A 25,615-nucleotide genomic window follows, 5' to 3' on the forward strand; every position below is an offset into this window, starting at 1 on the left:
CTGATTAGTCCCAGAATGCTACAAAGGAGAAGAGGAGGACTTTTTTTTTTTTTTAAGAGTATGCTGAGCTGCTGTGGAGTGACAGAAGTCCTGCTGTTTCTCTGGGGCTGTGAGACATTTCAGACAAACAGCCATGCAGCCCCTCCCATAGACGACATGGGACCTGCTATAGGAAGCTTTCACAATTCCACTTGAACACTGGTGAGCAAACAGGGCTATACATATTCCTCACTGCACTCAGCAACTGAGACGCCATGACTGCAAAGGGCAGGGGCTCGGTTTGAAGTTGAATGCCTGCTTAGCATTTCAGCCGTCATCTCTAGGGGTATGAGAAACTTAGGATGGTTTCCTTATTTTATTAACGTTCTTATGTGGAACTTACTTGGCCCTTTCCCCAGATACACACATACCCAGTAATATTAATAATTTAAATTAATTTGATGTGAATTTGCAAAAATGATGCCTTGTACTGAAGAAATGTAGCTTTAAAGGGTATATGATGTAGCAGAAAGTCCTTAGGGGATATATTTTTTTTAAAGGAGATTCAACAGTGGTCTGTTTATAGCTCATTCTTAAATTGATGCTTCTAAAATGTATGAAAATATACCTATTTTTTCCTATCAGCTCAAAGTCTCTTTGTAGTCAGGCTTCCCCTGATTTTGCTTGGTAAAGTCTTTCTTCTTCAGCATCGAACCACTGTAGGGTTTCCCACCACAATCCTCCTGTGCGTAGCAAGTTCATTTTGATACTAGTTATGAGCACGTTTCTGACAGCAGGTAGGTTTCTTGTCTCCCTAAAAACAGCACCGCTATGCTGCGTACTCTGGGAGACACTTTTCTTTTTGCAAGGATTCCTTGGGAAAGACCCGCCTAACGACAAAGGCACGGGGACTTCTTGTGACACCAGAGGCTCATTGGACTGATAACCTTAAAAGGACAATTTGTCTTTCGGATCCCAGAGCTGGAATCTTTTTGGAAGTTACACTATGTGATTTCAACTCACAACGTTTATTTCCTGCCAAGAATCAGGTTGCAGATAATTCTCTTACAGCTTTGTGTGTTTTGAAGAAAAAAGCAAACTGTAGAGCTATGGTGCACTCCAAGTGCCATATATCTGTTTTATTCTTCAGGAAATTAGATTTTTCTTTTACAAGAGCACAACAGGAACCAAAGTAAAAGAGTAATAGATACAGCACTCAGGATAAATCATATCTTTAAAATAATAATAAAAAAATTTACACCTTGTCCTATATCCTGTTAGTATTTTCATAATATGGCCATGATTGAAAAAACAAAAAGCAAGCATCTACAATTTTTTTGGATAAAGACTTTATGCCAGGAATGGATTAATTATCAACAAAATTCATACTAATCAGGCTGATGTCAATCTATTTTTGTAACATATCATTAACAAATTTATTTTGGAAAAAGATAAAAATATTGCCCCTTAATAATAAATCTTTTTTTCCTTTGATGCAAACAGCTAGAACACCTTTTTCTTTTTCTTTTTGATATTCTAAGACAAAAAAATGGTTAATCTTCAGATTAATAAATTAGGTCATTATAATAATAAATTAATTTTTTTTAAAGTTCAGCAACCTCTGTCCAAGTATTTACAACAATACTTGAAAGTTCCTTTACAAAACAGAACACATTTTCTTTTCACATTAAGCATACTGGGTATCTGTGTCTTTCACAATAAGCATTTTTAAAAGAAAACTCAATGCACAAATGGGTTAATTAGTATAAAAGTGCTAAGGGCTGTTTGAAAAGTTAACACTATAGTATACAGTCAGTTATATTTGAGGCATACTACAACAAACTTCCAGCTTATTGTGGACAATATTCCAGTAGTTGTTTCAAACCATTGTTTGAAGAAAAAAAAAAAATCCAGGAGCTGATTAGTGATGCAGATAAGAACTGCCATCAATGTCTCTGGCCAGTGAGCAAATTGAAAACAAACTGAAAGCAAATCCAAATGAGGAAGATTTTAATAAAGGAATACCCTTCTCCATAGCAGGTGCAATGCTGACTGCTCAAGGCGTGCGTGCACACAAACACACACACACATACTCACACACATCTTTCCAATTAAACTGCAGGTAGAATGAGATTGTGTTATTCAAACAAATTTGTAAGTGATCAAAGCATTGATATGGAATGCCTGTTTATCTGCCTTTGTTCTGGTTAAAATCTCAAAAATACATTCAACAGGAAAACATAAATTGTATGTGTATAAATATATATGTGTATATATATTATATACACATGCACACAAATACTTTTGTTTTTTGAAGCATAGATAGTTACATAAATACTCCTATAATTGCTAAAGTTTAAAGAGGCATCATTTTTTTTGAGCTTCAACAAAGGTGCTTGAATAATATACAATTAAAATGAAGTAGTTTCTATTCTGTAGAATCAGTATATAATAAGGAAAAAGAATCCCCAAACAGTCTTTTTAAAAAAAGTTTCTTCTTAAGCTAGAGCTTCAACAAAAACTATGAACAACCAACAATATAACAGAACAAAGCAACAACAAACAGTGAAATATAGCCCCTGGAAATGCCTGGTGTTCGCCACCCTCTCCCTCCTTCCTGTCACGTTGTTGTAAGAAAAGCTCCAGTGCTCACATCAAGAAATGACTTAGATCTTGTTCATGTGCTGACTCTGCTAGGAACTGGCTGATTGGCTTGGAAGAAAATAAAAGCAGCAAAAAGTATAACTGTATATATCCTTAATAACCCGCTTTAGAGAAATGTTGCTATCGCATTTCTCTGGCTTCCTCACTGCCTACTGCAGCTGTGACTGTATAGAAAAGAAACTTGTGGCTTTAGACCTGGGATGGCTGTCAAAAGGTTCTGATGTGCTCGTCTGGTAGTTCTAAGGTGGTTATGGCAGCTGGGTCGCAAGGCCTTTTTTGTTTCCTGCTCATTCAGGCCTGAGCTTTGCAGCAACCAGTGCAGTCTTCAGAGCAACAGGAAAAAAATATCCTCTGGGCCACTGAACTGCTTTTACGTTACCAGGTTTCTCCCCGAGCCAAGCTGACCAATTTTTCTTCCCGACACCACCCTCCCACCCATTTCCCCATCGAAACTCACTGTCCCCACCCCAAATATCTCTACAGCTATCTTACAGGCAAATATATCTTAGCAACTTTAAAAACTTTGGTTCTAAGAAAACGCTTGGTCAGTTATCTTGAGGAAAAGTGGGAATGCTTGTTCTGCACATTGCTGTAGACAGAGCCCATCCCAGTAAGGTCTTAGCGCTGTACATCAAGTCACAATCCAATACAATCCACTAAGCAAGTGCACAAATTCTAGTTTACTTTTTAGAGCAGATTGAGTCATCTTCTGTCTTTTGAAACCGCAACTGAGTTGCCTTTCTTCACACTGTCTGGTAGAAATTGTCTGCCTGTAGATGGTTCTGTTTTTGCATGCTGTAGAAGCCACTGAATCTTGCATCTGGTTCTGCAATTCTTAGCATTCTCTGGGAACTGTCCACCTGGACTCTGGTTCCTTTCTTGCAGTCCACAGATACTAGCTGATTATTTAAGGAAGAAGGCTATTTAATGAGAGGAGGAATAAAACCACAAAGAATTAGCTGCTTTACATTATCGCAAATGAGCAGAAATTTAGTACCTAACTCAGATGAGATAATAGTTTCACAATTCATTGACAGACTGTATGCAGAGTATCACATCCTGTTCTAGTACCAACTATACTTTTATGAAGGACACTGACAAACTATTTAAAGGTGAAATGTCAAAAAACGATGTCAAATAGGAAGACAAAGGAACTGAAAAAAAAAAAAAAAGACTGGTGAAATGATTTCAAATCCTTGAAGTGCAGACCTGTGTTTAAAGGGGGTTGAAGAATGAGTGGAAGGTAGGCAGATTTAAAAACAAAGGGATGATTTCTAACCACTCAGACTGTAGAACACCATCATAGGCTGGGCCAGCCCGTGTGTTCCTAGTCATTCCATACACTTTATGAGTGGGTCTGTTTCCCAGCTTTGGACATTGGCAACTGTATCCTGACCCAGTATAGAGGCTGTGCCCGATGCACATTTGTTCAAAGGAAAATCGGAGGCAGGATAACCGCAGGACAGAATTTTTACATGGAAGGGTTAACCAGATGGTAAATTATATTACATAATTGTTCAGGCTGTTTCCAATTCTTAAGGTTGTATGATTAAAATAAACCAACTCAAGGCAAAAGGCAGAATCAGAGTTGGAAGGGATTATGACTTATTTCCCTTAATACAGGTTTTTCTTATCTTTCAAAATAGGCAGATTTAGAGGCCCTTTACATTTGTACTGAAAATAAATATATTTTCTCCCGTAATATGAAATCTGCCTCTCCCTACCTTGTCTACTGTTACTTTCCACCACCTCTTCATCTTTTGTGACCTTTCCACTTGGTGCTTGCCTTTGATGCATTGACCTGTCCTTTGGCCTTTTGTATACCCTCGTGATCTTCCAGCCCTCTCCTATTATCTCCCTCCCTTTGTGACTTCTTTTCCCTCCCAATTCTAAGTTGACTGATGACTGATAAATGCCAGGTGATCAAGTTTAATGTCTAATATAAAGAATGATTTAGGAATAAATCCAGAGGTATTTGTTCATTTGAAAACTTTAGAGTACCTCCAGAAAACTGGATCCATGTAAGGTCAGGATTCATTAACCAATGGATAAAATTCACCTTGTGATAAGTCCAACCCTGGGCAAGTACTATATATTTGATTCATATTATAGCCTGGTATGGATTTGAGGCTATGAATAGCAAAGTAAAAATTTCACTGGTTAAGACACAAGGTTTCAAGCAATTTCAATATAAGTGTAAGTTTTCCTAGATTCATCATTCAAGAGACTTTTTCAAGACAATACCTTAGTTGGTGTTCGATACCAGCAAAGCAGTGGTATCCACTGTTTCTTCTGATTGATGAATAGGAATGCTATTATAATAGACAGGCATATAATTATGGGAACCACAACTGAGGCAATGGAGTCCAGTGAAGAATCTTCACTTGGGTGCAGTCTGTTATCTCTGTAATCTACCTGGAGGTGACCCATATCTAGGAGAAGAAAAATTACAAGCATTTATTACCTAAACCGGAATTGTTCAGGATTATTTTAATGACATTGCAAATAGAGATCGGCAACTTGGTTTTATTGCTTCTCAGTTTTTTCAGGCTAAAAATGTGATTAAAATCTAATTTTGATCCAAAGAGCTCTTAGTAGAGGGCAGAGCGCTTAGGGATGAATGTTAAAAAAAAAAAAAAATCAAAGTGACAATAATTGGATAAGACGATGGCGGCTCTAGCTAATAAAATAAGAAGGTGCTTAGGTAGATTTTGAAAAAGTGAATTAGACCATTAAAATATTTTGATTACTATTAACATATATGGTCTTCTCAGATTTCGAAGGAGAAACATTAGCTGATCTCCTTGCTTACTGGCAAACGGGACTAGAACAAAGTATATTCTCTTTAATAACGAAGACTAATTAGATCAAAACTAATCAGAATCAGGAGGTTGGTCTTTTGGTTGATACTCTGGTTCACTGAACTCTAAGCAATATTGTCTTACTTTTCATGAACTTGTTGAAAATCTTGCTTAGGCGTATTAGATCGTTTTTCTGCCTTAATGAATTATATTGCATAGGTGACTACATTTAGTTTTGCACTTATGAATGACCTTTATGTTCTCTTAAAATATCTTGCAATGTATGTTGCAGACAGAAATAAGGTTAAATACATACCAGTAAGGGGCACTCCCTAAAGTTTCCTTATTTTTATTCTATTTTGAAATCACTGTGTCAGGTTTTCTAAATGCATTAACAGTCAGTTTAGTGAAAGACACATGACACACAATGTCGAAAGGAGTTACTCTCAAATTGTTCTGGAAATTCAGCTCATGAAGTGACAGAGCTTTGTGGTATGTAAGACTGTGGTGTAAAACGCAGATTTTAAATGCTATATGCTTCCGTGTGTGTTCTGGAGGGTGGTGGGAGCAGGGAGGAATGGGAGGTAGAAAACATTCCTAATCATTTTAGCTGGTGCAGATGGCAGTAAAGCTTTGTAGAAACATATTTATCAGCATCAAGAAAAATGTCAAAGATAAGAGTAACATTTTATTGATGAATTCAGATTTTAAATACACAACGAATAAAAGAACGAATTTTACTTTCCCATATTCCAAATGAAATAGAAGTTTTAGGACTATGTGTCATACAAGAAGAATAAGATATAAATTAAGGAAGGTCTCGGTGAAAGAAAAATGAAGCTGCAAGTGAGGTCTGTTTACAAAATTCAGTCTTCCGGTGCCGTTTCTGTGCTAAAACCAAGCCCTAAAAGTTAGCTTTGAGCTTTGTAGCAGCCAAAGCCAAAAATGGAAACAACTATCAGTCTTTAATAGGATTCACAGTGTCTTCTAGGTTAAAACAAATCAGTTGCCTAGGAGAAGTATACATTTTCTTGCTATTGACGCATGAGAAAATTTCTCTTCAGGGGCTTTATAACATAGATACTATGCAATGCACAGGTCTTCAACATACTATAAGTATGGCTATACTTATGACCGAAGTCTAGCCTCTAGAACAGGGCCTGGCATACAGCAGGCACTAATATTGACTGAGTGAATGTAAGCATAATGCTAAAGCACGTTCAGTCAGAACAATTTTACAGAGAGCCAAAAACACTAGGCCCAGGAAATTGGCTTTCTGGTCATCTGGCTTGATCCGAGCATAACGTTTAGAATATCTAGAGTGACAGACAAGTAATCTCTCAAGCAATGAATATTGCTTCTTCCAAAAGAAATATAAAAATTATATAGCAATGATTTGGAAAATATGGTTGGAGTGGACAGGAGGCAGTACTGAGTCACGGCTAAGAGCTAGTTTATACCACGGATCAAGAAGAGGTCTACTTTTATAGAAAAGGAAATATTAACAGCTATTGGGAGACAAAATAACATCTTTATTACATACACACTGAAAGGATAGAGCAAGAAAAAAAGGCATGGAGTAAACCTGGTGACTGGAAAAATCAACACAGGTAATAAATGTAACTCACATGAAGTGAAAAGTGCCCAGAAGTAGAGGGTAACCTGATGTACAAATGCTCAGTGCAGAATCTACAAGACACAGTGACTAATTCATGATTACTCTCCTTATACAGTTTATATATACATACATTTGAGAGATGGCTTACAAGTTCCAGATACGAAGCTCTTATGACTAGGAACATATTTATTTCCATCATCACAAAGTCTCTGAGCAAGGAGGGCCAGGAAGGAGGCATTTAATCCAGTTACCTGCTGACTTACTTTATCCATGTGTGGTGTAAATATGTTTCAGCCAGGCAGGTCTGCCCAGGAATAGTTATCTGAATTTACTTCAGCAAGTCATTTAAAAAGTTACTCACAGGAAATTTTAAAAATTAGAAAAAAGCCAAAATAGACCACATAGAAAACTGGCAGATCTCAGCTGCCTTCAATGCTTACCTCTAGGGAGATGGACGATATCATTTTCGCTAGGCGTGGGCCACAGGGGAACCTCCAGGTCAACCTCTCCTCGATGGTTTGTCTTCTCAATGGGTATATTGGTTGGTTCTGGGACATACATTTCTAAAAGAAGGGAACATTTTTCGTAAGAGATGATGAAGCTGCTGTCTTGCTGGCTTTTGTATTCTCAATCCAAATGGTGCACTCAATTCAAGCCCACATTTCCTGGGACGTGAAAGATGCACTTTCTGCCATTTACATCATTCATGCTAGAGAATCACAAGCTTTGCAGTGAGAAGGAACGTGTCTTGTAACATTTAAAAGACAAAAGAATTCTCTACTCCACCAGGGTCAAAAACTGCTTTTTCCACGTTCAAATGGTGTTGGTTTTATAACTTTATGGAAACTGAAGGGGACTAGGTGAAGTGGAATTATTTTTTTTTTTTTTTTTTTCTCTTGAGACGGAATCTTACTGTTGCCCAGGCTGAAGTGCAGTGGCGCGATCGCGGCTCACTGCAATCTGCTCCTCCCGGGTTCACGCCATTCTCCTGCCTCAGTCTCTCGAGGAGCTGGGACTACAGGTGCCCGCCACCACGCCCAGCTAATTTTTTGTATTTTTAGTAGAGACGGGGTTTCACCACGTTAGCCAGGATGGTCTCAATTTCCTGACCTCGTGATCCACCCGCCTCGGCCTCCGAACGTGCTGGGATTACAGGCGTGAGCCACCGCGCCCGGCAGGAATTATTTCTTTTTACTTTCCAGCAGCTAATAAATGTTGGTGTTTAATAGCTGCTGCTCTTTAATATAGGGGTGTTGAATAACTACACAAAATATGTTAGCAAAACTTGAAAAAGTTAAAGCATTGTCCACTTCTTATGGACTTCTTGGCCATTTCCTCTCCTCTCTCTTCCCCTACATGGGAAAAGACTGTAGGGAGACCTCATGAGTATAAGTCTCAGATGTCCATTATGTTACCACTGGAACCATTTAGATTAGAAACTGATCTTCGGTAAATATATTTACATTGTCCAGTTTGATCAGATAGGTATTATACTACAACATAAAACAAACTGAGAAGAATATTATTTATCTCAAATATCAGGCCTTTTAAAAAAAAAATCAGAGCTTTTCTCAGCTCCTACAAATATTTCTTTATATTTATACTTTATCCAGCTGATAACAACTAGCCCCACATTTTAAAGCAATTAATTCTTAAGAACTTGTTTTCAAAATGTGACAATAAAAGTTTGTGTCATGCATGTATTTCCTGTCGGCCAGATCCTGCCATATTATTCACTGATTTTTACAAAGCAATTACTCAACACGTAGGATCCTAAATACTCACCATTGCCTAATTTAGACCAACATAAAATATACAGTATATAAATTAAAATAGGATTAATAATCCCCTCTGCGAGAGTGATTGTTTTCTGTCTCAAAGTTACCAGGCTTTTGAGAAGTAAACCTTAAGATGACTTTGAGAGAAGAGGAAAGTGACAGAGAAGAGAGTACTTGCTAAGGTTCCCCCATGAGTTAACTAAGTACCCAGCCAGGGAAAGAAACCCAGAGAGGTTAAGTTCAATCGCTCAAACGCATCTAGTAAGTGGTAGAGCTGGGATTCAAATACAGTTCTGTGATCCCAAAGCCCAAGTTTTCTTGCTGCCTTCCAGAATAGTCTTCTATTTTTTTTAGTTATATTATAAAGCCTTTAGACATAAAAAGAACTGGGAACAATGATAGTTTCTACAGGTTCAGTGCATCCCTGCAAACTCGAGAATTAAAAATAGAAGTTACTGAAAGTATTACCATTTGCAGGCGCAGGGGCCTAAGCACAAACCGCTGACTCTCAAATTTTTAAAAATCCTATCGGAATTACCCAAAGAGCTTAGAAAATGTGCTGACTCTCACAGGTCCTGATTCAGTAGGTTTGGACTAGGTGACTCCGGGATGGTATTTAATCCATCCACTGAAAAGCTCTCATATGTGGTATGAATTTCCTGGGTGAATATGGGCAGAAAAGCCACGTCGCCATTTACTTGACACCTTTCAATGTCACACACCCTTCTGTCCCTCCCCTGCCTAGTCCAGGGCTTCACACTGAGCCTCCCTATGACAACAGGGGCCGAACTGCCACTGGTTTCTGAGGCCTCAGTGTAAAGGGCGAACATGACACTGATTCCACCAAACCTGTGAATGTCAATGGCTAAGTAGTCAAAGCTTCTGCAGAGGCCCCAGAGCTGGGATTGACTGAGTTCCACCTCAGGCTTTTTCCTGAGTGAGAGCAGTAGAGAAGTAACTTTGGAATTCTTTTGCCTTGACCCTGCATATGGATAGATTTCAGGTGAAACTCCACCAAGCTGAGGCATGACAGTGAGTCCTCTTCCCACAGGGGCTCTACTTGGAAACAGCAGGGAAAGTGAGAAGGCTCTATGGTGAAGGAGGATGTCTCCTTCAGTGATTAATTGTATTACCATTTGTTCAACAAATATTTCCTGAGCACTTCCTACATGGCAGGCATTGGTTTTGGGCATACAGTTTTAAGTGAGACCAATCCTGGCCCCCATGGGTCTCTCCTGATGAGTGATGCCTGACAGCTACTTCTTACTTCCAGCAGCTCATAACCTGTCCTGTGTATTAGCTCACTCCACCACTCAGTTCAGCTCTGATTAAAATCCACCCACACCTCCTTCTTTATCACAAAACACTCACAGCTCCAGTTCACAGTCCTCAAGTCCAAGGGAAGAGAGTCATTTCCCTTTAATTTGAACATAAAAGGGAAGCTGCCTCTGAGCAGTTTTGCCAAAAAGAACAATTCTTGAGTTAAACAACTGCTTGTTGAAACAAAAAGAAGTGGGAATGCTATTTGCTTCCACGCCTAGACTCAGGCCTTCTTCCATGGCTAAAGACCGCCTTCAACCCAAGACTCTAAAATAGAACCCTTCTGGTGTTTACTAGAAGAGCCCTTTATAGCTGTTGGCATCGCAGATGGACAGTGCCAGGGCGACTTACAAAAACTACATCCAGCCCTGCCACAAAGATCCTGGGCACATGGTCACAATCACGCCTGTGCTCATACTTGATCTGAGCTTTGGAGGAACTCAAGATAATTTACTGGGGATATATTTTACTTTCGGAGGCATCTGGTCATCTGTTAAGAGCTGCCTTCCTTAAAAATGTCCTCTTCTGGAATATGGGGCGAGGTGGCTGGTGCTCACAAGCTGAAGTCCGCATTTTTTTGGGAGATGGAACCTGAGGTTAATTTAGGAACAGGGGTCTCATGCTCTGATAACCAGCTGCATGACTTTGGATAATACTCTTAACTTTCCTGAACCTCAATTTCTTCTGTAAAATGATACACGTGCTAATCACCTAACAGCTCATAGGTTCTGTACTCATATCCAAATATGGTGAAGGTGGAAAGTGTTTTGTAAAGAAAGAGGATATTCAGAATGTCTAAAGGACAAAGCAAGGTGTTTGCTGGACAGACTGGGAAATGCTCCCACACCATCATTTCTGAGATGGTATAATCCTCACAGCGTTTCTGGGAGGTGGCACGTGCTATCCAGATGAGAAATGGAAGCCTGAAACTTTGGTGATGAGTCTTGACTAAGATCACACAATGAACCGATGCAAGAATGGGACAGGAATCCAGCCTTCCTGGCAGCCCATACTGGATCAAACAGAAGGTGGCACGAGCTCAACTGATTGCAATATTGCTTAAAGATGGAAAAATGTCTCATCAGGAATACAGCAGATGCAGAAAGGAGAGTTAATCAACAGAAATTAAATTTCAACCCAACAGTAAATCTTAACTGATAACTCACTGGAGAAATCTCTAATGATGAACAAGGATGTTAGCAGTATCTGTACTCTCTCATGAAATTCATAAACCAAGGAGAATGAATCTACCTCTATTTCTACCACCACTACCTGAATTTGGGTTCTTATTATCACACCTAGGACATTTGCAGTGCATGATACAGCTGTCCTGGCGTCTGGTCTCTCTCTGCTTTAGTCATTCCTGCGCACCACCCCATTACACAAAGGTTACCCCAAAACACCTTTGTGATCATGTCATTCAGCTGCTCAAAAATAAGCCTTCCCATTCCCTATGAAGAACAAAATCTACACTCTTCATTTAAGGCCTGAAAAATCCTGGCGAAGCTAGTGTTTCTGTCCTTACCTACTGCTACTAGAACTCACTGCTTTAGGGGCATTGGCCTTGACCTTAGAGGCACTGGCCTTGACTTTTCCCATCTCAGGTCTTGGTCAGGTTATCCTCTTCACTCCAATGAAGAGAGCACATCTGTCCTTTAAAATCTAGCTCATGTCCTTTCTCTGTGAAACCTTCCAAGGACACTCAACTTCATAGTCCATCTTAGTCATGAACTTTGCATGGTCTGCATGAGAGTTGCATAACCGTAACTCCCAAGGGGAGAGGTGAATCCAGTTCACCTCTCCCATTCTGTTTTGAAACCACTCTGATTAGACTTTGCCTCCAACGCTGTACTTCTGTGAGGTTCATTACAGCAGTGCTAAATGCACAAGTCAGTTCTCACGTTGCATCTTACTTGGCTAACAGCGGTGCTTGATTCAGCTGTTTACTCTTTCCTACCAGAAACCCTTTCTCCACCTGGCTTCCATGTCACTCTGACCCTCTTGGCTTCCTCCTTTATTCCTGGTGCTCCTTCTCTATTTATTTTGCTAGGCCCTCTGCACCTGCTCAATCTCCAAAAGTTAGAAGGTCTCAGGGCTCAGTCCTGCGCTCTCTTTTCTCTTCTATTTATTCTTACTCTTGGGTCATCTCATCTAGTCTCAAGGCTTAAAAACCTTGAGACTAGAAACCAACTATGACTGACAACTTTCAAATTTGTAGATCTACTTTCAATCTCTTTCATGAACCCCAGATTAGATATTGTCTATTCATTATCTCCACTTTGATGCTGAGTATTTCAAGCTAAAAATGCCCCAAACCAAAATGTCGTAGTCATCCTTGGCTCCTCTCCCACTCACTCCCCACATATATTCAAATCCTACTGATGCAACTGATACGGCATAGTCAGAACCTGCCCACTTCTCCCCACCTCCATGGCTACCACCCTGTTCACGTCACTGTCATCTCTCACGTGGATTCTTTAAAAAGCCTCAAAGTTGATCTCTCTGCTTTCACTCTTGACCTCATGCCCCACAGTCTATGTTCAACCCAGCACCAGAGAAATCCCATTCAAAGGTAAGTCAGATGCTGTCACTCCCTGCTCCAAACCTTCCAAGGTTTCATCTCACTCAATACAATCCTGCACTCATCTGTGAGACCCTTTGTGTCTGGCCGTGGCTGCCTCTCTGCCCCACCTCTTACCTCCTCCGTGCTCACTGAGTTACCTTCACACAGCTCCTCTTGAACATGCACGGCATGTTCCCACTGCAGGGCCCTGGCCCTGGCTACACCCAAAGGTTCTGCCTCTTCCCCATGAGAACTGCAATTCTGGGTCTCTTCATTAAATCTCATCTTGTTGGTAAGGTACTCCCTGACCATTCTACATAATACAAAACAACTGCCTGCCCCACTTCTCCCCAGCCTTTTTGTCTTGCTATGCCTTTCTCCAGAGCCTGATCCTCATCTTCGTGGCTGCCTAGTTACTGTTTACCTGTTTGCTGCCTGGTTTCTCCCTGCTACAATGTAAGCTACGTGTGCACTGCTATTTGGTCACTGCTGTGTCCCCAGTGCCTAAAACAGTGCTTGGCACATAAAAGGCATTAAATGACTCTTTGTGAAATACATAAGGTCAAGTTTCATCATTTATATCATTAAAAGCATATTACTGGGGAAACTGGTATGAAACTTGTGAAACATAGGTGAATATATACTAGAAAAATAATTCCAGTGGAAAACCACATATTTTTTCTTATTCTCATTTAAAACACTTAAGACTTTCCTTTTTTCCATACACACAGCAAGTGTGTATGGGAAACTATAAAGAGAACCCAACTGAAGGCTCTGAAAAATGGTTCCACCCCCTTACCTGGCAGAACATCCTATCCTTTTTAGGAGATAAATGGACATTTTTAGAAATGCTCAATTGGGGATAGTTTGCACAACGCCTAAACAAAAGGCCAACATGTGCAAAGCTCACTTAAACTCTTTGGGTTTAACAACTGCCCTCTCTTACAACTGCATAGTACAGATGCACTTCTGAACTGGCATGCTTCCCAGCTCCCTGTATTGAACAGAACAAGGTTCTCTAATATAATGCTGCGAGAAAACATGAGAATCGAGGTAAGACAGAAAAGCTCCTGACTTGCTCAGGACCTCAATGAAGTCTTCGAGTGAGCCTTCACTTGGGTCTGTGTGGTCTATACTATCTGGGAAATCTGTGTGTCTAGGGGTTCAGTCCCGATGGAGAGGGCTCAGGTCTTACATTTCTGGGATTAGACGGAGGGGAAAGAGGAATAGTTTTGGCAGGAGGTGCAGACATGGAAACTAAGAGAAGGGCTAGGGGAGACTCTGGGCAGCTGAGAAGGACTTAGGTTTGAAACTATGAGATGGATAATGCAGCAGACATGAAGAGTGGGGCGTGGGGAAAGATGCAGGTGCAGGGATTCAAAACAGCCAGCTGGGATATGCTCAGGGGTTGCGTTATGTGTGGAAAGAGATGGGAGGTTCAGCTGAGGGCTTGGGAGAGGGCTGCATGGATAGTATGGGTATTGGCTGGAACTGATGAACTAAAAAAAGAATGAACCAGAACTACATTCTTTAAATGCAGGTCTTCCGCTTTGGTTCTAATATATTTTCACAGTGTAATGGCTCTTAAGCATCTTCCCTTCTGGGTCCCATCTTGGACCACCTTCTCTAGGCTAGTCCAACACTGCACTAAAACTGTGCTACTCTGATAGGGCAGGTGTCATTAACGGTTTGGTTATACTAAAGTTTAGAGAATGCAAATGAGAAGAAAAGAACCAGAGCAATTCTGGCATGGAACCAAAATCTGCCCCTCATCTAGATGGTCATGGTTTTCCAAGTTACCCATAGGGTCTTTGGGTGGGAGGTGCTAACTGGGCCTGACACGCTACTTGGGCCATGTGAACTAACGAAAGAGGGAGCAGGTTGAGCTCTGCTTTGATTTCATCTTAAATCAACATTACAGCTTGACAAATGGAAGGATGGTGGCTTAGATACCTGGACACATTGGGCAGCAACTTCCTTCCACGTTGATGGGCTCAACACAGGGCAGAGGGGGGCAGCTGACGGTCGAGCAGAGGGTCTGGCCCTGCAGGCAGTAGCAGTGGGTGCAGCTGTCAAGGTCCCACCGCTCCTCGTCGGCATAGGCCTTCCCACTGAAGTGGCACACCACCTTCTTTGGAATTGTGTCTTCTAGTGAAAAGAACAGCACATGGTGGAGTCGCTGATGTGACAATGCACACGATCTTATTACACGTGAGAGATCAAGGGAATAGCTTTGTATAATCACAGTATGCCTTAGGATTTCTGGAATTCAGTGACACTTTTGTTTGTTTCCCTAGTCTTTCATTTTCTTAGGAGGACCCTCGGGGCTCTCATCTTGTGGCCACTGAGGCCAGCACAGGGTGGTCACTACAACAACCGGCAGGGAATGGTACCCGTTAGATAAGTGTCCTTAGACTGTCATCTAGAAAGAGATAAAGAGACTGATAAAAAGTCCAGCTGAGTTTATTTACAGAGATGGATTCAAGAAGTTCCTGTTTTGTAAACAATACAGGCGAATGGTAAGGAGTGATAATGGCAACATCACAGGGAACTAGCAGGTTTCCTCTGCAACCCCTGAGTGGGAGTCGGCACCGAGCTAACCACTTCCTTCATTTTCCAGGGATGCCGTGTAGATTTCTCTCATCTACAAGGGCATTTCTACTTTAAAAACAGCTTCATTTCATTGCAATCCGTTTTTTTTCCCCCCAGAAAACTGTGGTTTTTGAGGAAAAAAAAAGAGCTATTTGTCTATACAGTATATACAGGGATTTGCAGTTTAAATATTCTGCTCCTTCTTCCCGTTGTCGCTTGTCACACTCATTTCCTCCCTCTTCCAACCTTCTCCTTGAAGGTTCCTTTCTCTGGGACTCACCGCCTTTTTCTGGTGTACCTGAACTTACTGACTCCCTAGTGGCCACACTGCACACACAGAAATTTCCCTCTAGCACACAAGAATGTGGTTCAGAGTGAGGCCCCAAGAACCAGCGGATCCAGCAGCAAAGCAGAGATGGGGCAAATCGAAACCCAGTGGCGGGGGTGTGAGCGCGAGACTGATAACTAGATGCCACCTACCAATCCAGGGACATTTTATGTTCAGATCCTAAAAGCAGCGCCACTCACCATTTGTCACTTAAGCAAGAAAAACTACAAAGGCATCTAGAAGGAAAGTTCCTTAGGAAGGCAGTCGTCCCCAGGGCCCAGGGTTCTTCCTGGAAAACATCTGGGAAGCTCTTGAAGGGTCAGAGTTCATTGAATAGACACAAGAAACAGAACCCAGCACATCTCAGGGCATGATGAGAAGCCCATAATGGCATCAGGAGCCATTTTCTCTGAGCCGCCCCAAGCTTTGCAGCGAGTGCTCTAAGGCAGCTGGAAGTGGCTCTCTCTGAAGACACAGTCTGTGCTTCAGACTGAGCTTTTCCAGAGGAAGGTCACAGAGAGAAATGCTCACAGATCTGTGGTCTCTATGTTTTCTTCTTACCAATTACAATTGTCCCTTGGTACCTTTGGGAGACTGGTTCTAGGACCCCCATGGATACCAAAATCCAAAGACGCTCATGTCCCAAGTCCCCTATACAAAATAGTGTAGTATTTGTATATACCTACTCACATCCCCCCACATACTTTAGGCCATCTTTACTCAAGCATATGCACCTTTATAAATGGCACTAATAATGGCCTAATATTGTAAAATTTTTACTCCATAGATATAACTCTCAATCCATTGGCGAGTGTTAGAAGCAAGCCCAAGGAAGAAACGGAGATCGAGTGTTAAGTGCCTCATCTCTTATGGTCTCAACAACTTCTATCATTTTTCTCATTACTGCTGGCTACAGTTCAACAAGGGACATTAAGTCAAGTAATCATGGAAAGTTCTAGTTGTAATTAGAAATCCATTTTTCAGTCTATTAAAAAATGCACTTCCCGATGTTTGTAGAGGCTGCACAGAAATCTTCTGGCACACTAATTATTACGCTAAAAACTCATTTGGAGACTTTCAAAAGAAACTCATGACAGAAGTTCTTGATTATATGGAATCCTTGAAGGAAGCGACTTCACTAAGGTATCCAAAATGCACATGTCAAATTGCCTGAACAAAATCATCCAATGAGCCTAATTTAAGTAGTACTCTGACCTCCAGCCAACACACTGCATTGAGGACATTAGTTTTGGCCATCAAATTTAGAGTCTCTTTTGCTGAGAATTCTTTATGAAAGGAAGCAATGTTTCATTAAGCAGTATCACTCATTGTATTTTATATGAACCTTGGTCCATACAATGCAGTATCGCTGAATAAAATTTGAGTAACAGTATTACTGTACAAAGAAATCTGACGGGAGGTGAAACTTCTCATCCCATCTTGTCCATAACTCTTCTGACTCAAGGTCAAGCAGTGGTCTATACTGTCTATATTATTATTATTTTCCTTCCTTTCTTCCTTGCTTCCTTCCTTCCTCCCTCCCTCCCTCCTTCCCTTCTCCCTCCCTTCCTCTTCCCTCCCTCCTTACTTCCTTCCTCCTCCCTCCCTCCTTCCTTTTCTCCTTCTTTCCTTCCTTCTCCCTCCTTCCTTTCCCCTCCATCCTTCCTTCCTTTTCTCCTTCCTTCCCCACCCTCATCTCCTTTCCCCATTTCTCCCTTCCTTCCCGCACCCTCCTTCCTTCCCCCCCCCCCCCTCCTTCTTCCCTCCTTTCCCCTCCCTCCTTCCCTCCCTCCTTCCTTCCTTTCCCCTCTCTCCTGCCCCCTCCCTCACCTATCTACATTCCTTCCTTCTCCCTCCATCCTTTCTTCTCTCCTTTTCACCCTCCCTCCCTCCCTCCCTCCCTCCCTTCCCTCCTGTCTTCCTTCCTTCCCCCTCTCCCCTTCCTTCCCTCCTTCCCTCTCTCCTTCGTTCCTTCTTTCCTTCCTTCCCTTACCTCTCTCCACACACATGAGAATAATGACAGGAAGAACTTAGACTGAGCCTGGACCTAAAGCACCTGGCCATGACGTGTGGTGTTTTCTGAATGATAATGACCTATGTAGAATAATTTCAACTGATGTATCAAAACCACAGAAGAAATATCAAAGATCAAATGCTGAGCTACAGCGTAATACAGGGTTTATGTAAATACTCATTCAGTAACTGTATGAGATCACTGTCTAAAAGAATATTTATAAAATGATATATGAGAAAGAACAATCACTGAATGCCTTGGAGGCAATGGGAAAACCAGTAACTTTTTTCTTTTTCTCAAGAGACAGGGTCTCACTCTGTTGCCCAGGCTGGAGTGTAGTGGTGCAATCATAGCTCTTTGAACTTCTGGGCTCAAGTGATCCTCCTGCTTTAGCCTCCTGAGTAGTTAGGACTACTGGTATGCACCACTATGCCTGGATAATTTTTAGGGTTTTTTTTTTTTTTTTTTGTGGAGATGGAGTCTGTGTTGCCCAGGCTGGTCTTGAACTCCTGGCCTCAAGCCATCTACCTGCCTTAGTCTCCCAAAGTGCTGAAATTACAGGCACGAGCCACCACACCTTGCTCCGTATCCTCATTTCTTTTCCTAGATACACTGTCTCCTTCAATGACACGTAGAGACCCATTTGTGAAAACGCCATAGGGAAGTTTTGGAAGCTACCAGGTTTAAAGCGAGACGTGGTGGCTATTCCATGCAATTCAAGGTTCTATAAATTAAATTAAGAGTCACTGTAGTCTTCTGGGGGAAACAGCATAATCTAATTGAGACTACATATAAATGTATTTTAAGCACTCAGCCTGAAGAGGGATGTAGAAATAAAGACTGGGAATATCCAACTAAAAATAACCAAAATAGTTTATGTTTGGCTATCAGGGTTGTGCCATTTAACTCTAAAGGCTACATTTATAACTCCAACTGGTCTGCTTATTCTGACAATTAAGTTTTGTTCTTCGACACCTAATAACAATCGTAACTTCCACTTATTGAATGCCCACTACGTGCCAGGCCCTGTGCTAAGCATGTTACCTATGTCAATGCCATTTGATCTCCATTGCCCAGTGGGACAGGGTATTGTTTCAATTCCACAGAAAAATGAGCCACAAGATTAAGTCACTTGTCCAAGATGCACAGCTAGGAAGCAGCAGGGCGAGGAGGGGAGCCACAGCGGGTCTGGCTCCACAGTCCACCAGCACCTCTGTCTGTCAGGTGTCAAGCTGGATAACCCGTGGAAAGGCCACTTGCCCGGACAAGGATCAATCAGTGCCACACAAACAAGCTGTTACTGCTCACTGACTCTTGAAAACGGGGACTCGAATTGATCTTTGTCTTCAAAGATACCAAGTGCCATCAAGAAATGGAGATAATGAAGTGGGTTATTTAGGTAATTCAGGATTCCTGGTCCTCCTTAGGAAATCTCTGTTGAACACTTCTCTCCCCCCTCACAATCTCACCCTCCCACTCTCTCAAAGAGGATTAGAGGAGAATGTTCCAAGGAAAACATGAGGTACGACACTAACGTAATAAAGTGTATTTTTAAAACAGACAAATCAGGGGTTATATATCCAAATAAACATGACCCCCTTCTAAGGAGCCCTGGTAGGCTGTAAACGTGTTCCAATGGTACTGCCGCTGCTGCACACAGCTCTGGAATTTTCCTCTTGCCATGGCATCCAGGGCCCATTATGAAACGTGCAAAGAAGATGGTTACTATTTCACAGTCACACCTTGGTTTAGATCAGCTTTGCTACTTATTTTCCTCAGCTCTGGCCTCTATCTTATCTGTCAGATTCAGCTTGAAAGGACTTTTGGCCTCTTTCAGAAACAAAGTCACTATAAGAGAATAAAGATTTACTTCTGCCATCAACTATGTCAGGGACCTGGAGCCCTTCGCTGGCTGCAGCGGGTCCTTCATGGGGTTGCTTACCTCATGGGATGCTCCGACAAACATCTTTTCTTTTGGGACTCAAATATGAGCAACATTATCTTGCATCACATATGATTACAATAAAAATATGCAATGTCTTTCAGCGGTAGAGTCTGGAAAATTCAGTGTGGGTTCCCCGCTGCCTATTTTCCCTCAATTCTGGTTGGTATCACAAGGGGAGGAAGAAGCGGCATGGCCTTGAAATGTTAATTCCTTTCCAGTTAACTTCTTCAACTGTTTAAAACTTCATTATCTTACCTCGTTTTCAAGATAAGAAAAGAAGCCTTAACAGGCTGTTAAAGCTGGACTTTGTTTTACTCTTGAGCTATTTTAATTATGCCATAAAACTAATGAACAGCTATGGAAAATCTAGAACTATGTTATTTTCTTCCTCTGCAAAGATCCAATTCAGTGTTCCAGGAGTCACCAAGGTGGAGGCACAGCCCTTGCTCTGAAACTGACCATGATGTGGGATATACATGAGCCTCTGGAAAAAAAAAAAAAAAAAAAAAAGCATCTCCAGATTCTTCCCCCTCCCCCTCTTTCCTCTGTGGAAGGATATAAAAACCAAAATGGACTCTAACCTATGTTATAGCTGGATTTCTTGATTTCTGCCTAGGAGGCAACTTCTTACATAGATACTTCAATTTCTAAATCTGGTGGTCATGAAGTCAGAGTCTTGGTGTGGGAGTAACTTCCTGGGAGGAAGTCAGGCTGCTTTAGAAATTGCATCAGTTCTTTCAAATCTCCTGCGTACTATTTAGAGTCCTGAAAAGTAATTTACTCTGGGATCCTGGTGGCCAAGAAGCTAAATGCAGCTCTTAATCTCAGAATAAGTCTCACCGCAAAACAAGCCAACACAGGACTATAACGGGGGCATTTGTTCTTTCCACACATTGAGATGAAGACCCTCTGAGTGTCACCCTAAGTGTTGGGGATGCCGACGTGAACAAGGCATTCAAGGCCTTGGTCCTCAGGAGATGCTCCTGCACCCACAGGGTCTTGTCAGCTTTGTGGGAGTCCATATCCAAATGGATGAGCCCAGTGTCTGGAAAAGACGCACAGACAGCTGGTCCTGCTAAGATATTTCAGTTTGGGTTCTTAAGTTTGAGGTTTGAGGGATTTACAGAAAACTTTTGTGAAGTCATTTAGGCAGGCATACAAAGGGGGCCATGTATACTATGGATAACATAAGATTTAGAAAAGGGAGTGGCAGAAAAGGCAGCCATGTACTACCAATGACATAGCTGACCTGGGCAAGAATAGGGGAAGTACTTCTAAAATGTTAGTTTATACCTGTAACAATGCATTACAGCCCTCTCTAAGCCACAAAGGAATAAAATACCACTTCCATTTCACTTTCTAACAAGACCCTGAAATCCCTGGCTTGTCATGTGCTTTTCACTTCTGTATTGTCAGTCACATGCTGGGCACCAACTCCACACTTGGAGAATAAATGGAATGTTAACACCTCCTGTTTGAGAAACTGGCTTCACTTGTTTTTTTAAAAAGCATAAAGAAGAGACTTAAAACACATGAAAATTGCAATGATGCAGGAATCTGAGAAAATAATGTACAGGCCACTAAGAACTCCTAGACAGAAGATGATGACTGATTTTCAATACGTTGACTCACCAGGCCTTTACAGACTGTACAAGAATGAAAAGATGGAACTCAACTGAAGTCTTGCTAAAAACAGATGCAGGGTGCCTAGACAATTTCAATGAGGCAGACATCTAATACATAGTAATTCTGTCAGGAAATTATTAAAGAATTCTGGTTAAAAATGCAACACATGCTTACTGATTTAATCTTTGAGTATTTACTTTATAACTTTTAGCTTCCAATAAAAAAATCTGATCTTAATCCATCTTTGTTTAAAAAAAAAATTAGGTAAATGCTGTCATGTCAGCTGACTCCTACCTCTCCATACTGCCTCAACCTTAACTGCTGTGAAAGCAGATTTGGCCACAGCTTTAAGGCTTTTCTTAGAATTCCATTTTTGTTTTATTTTATTTCATTTATTTCTTAGGATAGGAAGTGCAAGTGTATTTATAAAGGTTAGAAGAGCCTATCAGATTTCTTCAACATACTAGAAAGAAAGAGGTGATTTCTCAGGCTTCTAAGTCCTAGTTCTACAAAAAGAAATCTCACCAAATTAGTAAACACAGTCACTTTTGGCTGAGAACCAGCGCATGCAAAGAGGACACAATTTTTCAGTAATAGGGCTTACCACCCCTTGTGTTAGCATTTGTTATGGGTTGATTAAGCAGTTCATGGATAGTAGTTGAAGGAAACATTTTATTTTCAACTTTAAATGTGGTCTCATGTCATAGTAGGGCCTACAGTCCAAGATGCGTCTACAGGTACCTGGACATTATTCACAGATATCATTTTGGATATGTAAAAATGTCATGTTAAAAGGCAGGCAGAAACAACTAAAGATCAAGGTGGCCCAAATACGGAGGAAGAAATACAACTTCTTTTAGGGCTTAAAAGAAGCAATCTATGTAAAAGTTGGGGTATACCATCTTGTTAAGAAAACCTTAACGTAGAAGCCATTGGACCTTCCAGACTGGCTAGTTTCTGCACCTACGAAAGATGTTTTATCTGGTCACAGTCCAAGCCCTGTTAAGAAGACTCTGCCAGCAGCTTCCAGAGGGTGGGCCCTCTGTGATAGGGGTCTTCCTTGACCACTACAGGGTACAAAATCAGGTTTGGCCTCCTGGACCGAAACAAGAGAAAGGCAGAAGCTGTTGGATCTCTCTGGAAATAGCAGTGCAGCCTCCCTTCCATGTAGCAGAGCTCTTTAAATTCAGAATGTGGGGCTGGAGCACACCTAAAGACTACGCGGCTTAGGGGTTTTCCCTAAGTTAACCAGAACAACTTGAATTTCTGTTTACACAGCCGGAGGCCTGGAAAGGATACCGAAGTGAGAAGAGGAAGCTGCTTGCGGAAGAAGCAAGATCAGTTGCTTCCCAGGGCATAGGGTGAGACCCAAACAAACCGAAATCAAACATTGCTTATTTTTGTTGTGATAACTTTAGACCAGTTCCAAAGTTAGCGTGGTGCACGACAACCAGAATGTTTTCATTCTTACACTCTCTAAACAATACACAGACAATCACCCTGTTTCCCCTTCTTTTAAATCACACTTCTCATCTTTCGTTTCAATCTTTTTAGCACTAACTGTGACAACCTGGGCCTCGGTGTAGGGCCACGGCAACTGACGGCTCTGAAGAATGTGCAGGAGGTATATGTCTCCTCCCTATGAGGGTGTGCCCTGATGATCAATGCCACGTACTCTGTTCCCAGGAATCACAGTGGATCATGCACAGTAAGTTCAGACTCTTCAAATGGGATTAGCCTCTCAACATAAACAAAAATAAATGAGCCCTATTTTCTCACTTCTGATAATGTCTAGAGGTATGAAAGAACAGTGCGGTTTGTGGGCAAGGCACTGTCACAACACAGCTGAGCTACATAAAGCACACTGTTTCTACCTGGGTTACAATGGAGTGAACAAAGGGGCATGGGCTTTTTAAGATGAGAGTAGGCAGGATGAGGTACACTGCCGAAGCATTATCTAAGATATTCTTGGCCTTCAAAAGCTCATCACTGAGATGTTATATCCAGGCATTTCTCTTGTAGAAAGCCAGCTGCTACATTTAACAGTGAGATACTAGAATTGATTTGATAACGTTACTCAGATCAGCTGCAATCTGTGTTACAAGAGCAGCAATTCTACTGAATCTATCTACACTTAAATTGTGTTTACTGTTTATAAAGTATTTTTGCACATGGACGTTATGTCATTTAATTTTCTTGGCACTTTTGTGAAGCACAGGACAATATTATTACTGCCATCTTATAGATGAGGAAACTGAACTAGGGTTACATCAGATCACCAAGACATAAAGCTAGAATGTGACAGAGCTGTGATTATAATGCTCTGGTTCCAAGGGAAGTTCTCTTTCCAATATGCAGAAGCTTTTAATTTTAAGAAAATACACGGGAGAAGCAGCAGTGAAAAATGTTCCAATGAAGGTGGGCAGTATTGTATCATTATGGTTTCAAAATGCATAACATTAAGTTTCATGGGTTGTATAGCTTAAAGATGCCTGAATTAAATATTTACTATATTTGACTCTTGGGCTGAATTAAATACACAATGATCAACAGATGTTCCAAAGAGATGCTATATATCTCTTAAGATACCAGTTTAGCAGAGTTACGTTTAAACAAATAGAATCTAAGCAAAAGGAATAATGTATAATAGATTGACTTGATATAAGGTATAGACATTTCCCTACTAAGGTTACAGATTATTTAATCATTTGCTAGTTGAAGATCACTATGGAGAAGAGTACTATACAGTGACAGTATTACAGCCAATTGAGAAGAAACACAGGTACAACACAAGCTAGGCCAGCTCCATGTGAAAGCCCCACTTCAAATATTAGTAAATACATAAATATAAGAATAGACAACTTCTAATCATACAGAGATATTAATACAACCTGTTAGAAATTTTTCGTGTACCATCTACCTATAATAGAACTCATTTTCACAGATCCTTAAAGATATATGACACTTAAAAACACTTCAATGATACTAGATGATTAGAAGGCATGTAAGAAGAACATTTCAACTTAGTTCACATGGAAGTTATGAGCCACATATATACTTGTATTTATTTTATATAATGTACAAATAAGTAAATATATATTTATATTATATATAACAAACACAAACTATCATCCAAAATTTCTGAAGTGAGAAAGATACACTGACTCAATAATTTCTAATAATTTCTAGCCAACAAATGACTTTAAAAATCTGACCTTGAAATATCTTCTAAAATAACACAGTTACAAACAAATACTTGCCAAGTCATAATTTTCAAAACAATGTTCTACCTACTAACACTTAAGACTTGGCCAACACACGAGCTATTTATTCAACATCAGTCCTGATCACCTAGAGTGGGCTAATTGGGGGACATACCTGAGCATCTTGATTTCCAAAGCCAACAGGTATGATGCAGCAGAGAAGTGGGCCTGAAAATCCTGGAAATTAACTTAAGATAGACTTTATCATCAAAGTCGTACTCTTTTTCTTTGTAATATCTGACCAGGAATGACTGACCCCTGGACACAGGGAGGTTCTACTGAAAGACTCATGGCTCCCCCTCCAGAAGCTGCCAGAGTCTGGTACTCAGTATGGGCAGAAGCATCACCAACATGAACATCAGAGCAAGGGTGATGTGGTCAGGGCTCATATGGGGATATGAATATTCCCACAGGCACATGAGTGGTGTGGTGTAAGGGCTGCTAATGTACTTGTCTGCTATCCTCCTTGAAGTCATGAAATAAAGACTTAATTGAAGCACTGAAATAATTTTTGCTCTAGCAAGGTTTGAGAAAGGCATATAACATGTAATCAGTGAAATGGCCACGGGATGCTTTAGAAACCAGTACACTCGCCGGGCGCGGAGGCTCAAGTCTGTAATCTCAGCACTTTGGGAGGCCAAGACGGGTGGATCACAAGGTCAGGAGATCGAGACCATCCTGGCCTACACGGTGAAACCCCGTCTCTACTAAAAAATACAAAAAACTAGCCGGGCGAGGAGGCAGGCGCCTGTAGTCCCAGCTACTCGGGAGGCTGAGGCAGGAGAATGGCGTGAACCCGGGAGGCAGAGCTTGCAGTGAGCTGAGATCCGGCCATGCACGCCAGCCTGGGCAACAGAGCGAGACTCCGTCTCAAAAAAAAAAAAAAAAAAAAAAAGAAACCAGTACACTCTTGCATGGCTAAGCATGTCCTAACAGAGGCATCTGCTGTTTACAAGGAACCACATATCAAATGTCTTTTCACCCATTAGAATTCCCTCAGACCTTTTATCTCCACCTGATTCATACTTGTCAACTTTTGATTCTTGTTCTTCATCCTTTAAGCCTTCATTATAGTCAGCTTATGAGAATAAAATCTAAGTTTGATGTATTTACATAGAAAGCCA

The 25,615-nt window shown here is 41.1% G+C and overlaps 2 protein-coding genes across 7 annotated transcripts in view; one reads left to right on the top strand and one right to left on the bottom strand.

The window, feature by feature from the left end:
• The window catches only part of FEZ2 (fasciculation and elongation protein zeta 2), a 69,810-nt gene extending 44,397 nt beyond the window's left edge, over positions 1-25,413 (top strand). For 2 of the 3 annotated variants that reach the window (XM_050753382.1, XM_050753385.1), the window contains one exon: positions 22,507-25,413. In XM_050753382.1, the coding sequence (XP_050609339.1) occupies positions 22,507-22,535 (29 nt within the window). In that variant the 3' untranslated portion in view covers positions 22,536-25,413. The remainder of the gene's footprint in view (positions 1-22,506) is intronic. The other variant, XR_007718659.1, reaches the window with a different exon arrangement.
• CRIM1 (cysteine rich transmembrane BMP regulator 1) overlaps positions 1,093-25,615 on the bottom strand; it is a 196,649-nt gene continuing 172,126 nt past the window's right edge. For 3 of the 4 annotated variants that reach the window (XM_050753298.1, XM_050753300.1, XM_050753302.1), the window contains 4 exons: positions 14,677-14,871; positions 7,503-7,625; positions 4,888-5,075; positions 1,093-3,563 (listed from right to left, as the gene is read on the bottom strand). In XM_050753298.1, the coding sequence (XP_050609255.1) occupies positions 3,387-3,563; positions 4,888-5,075; positions 7,503-7,625; positions 14,677-14,871 (683 nt within the window). In that variant the 3' untranslated portion in view covers positions 1,093-3,386. The remainder of the gene's footprint in view (positions 3,564-4,887; positions 5,076-7,502; positions 7,626-14,676; positions 14,872-25,615) is intronic. The other variant, XM_050753301.1, reaches the window with a different exon arrangement.

This window comes from Macaca thibetana, chromosome 13 (genome assembly GCF_024542745.1).
Source record: "Macaca thibetana thibetana isolate TM-01 chromosome 13, ASM2454274v1, whole genome shotgun sequence".
Taxonomy (NCBI): Eukaryota; Metazoa; Chordata; class Mammalia; order Primates; family Cercopithecidae; genus Macaca; species Macaca thibetana.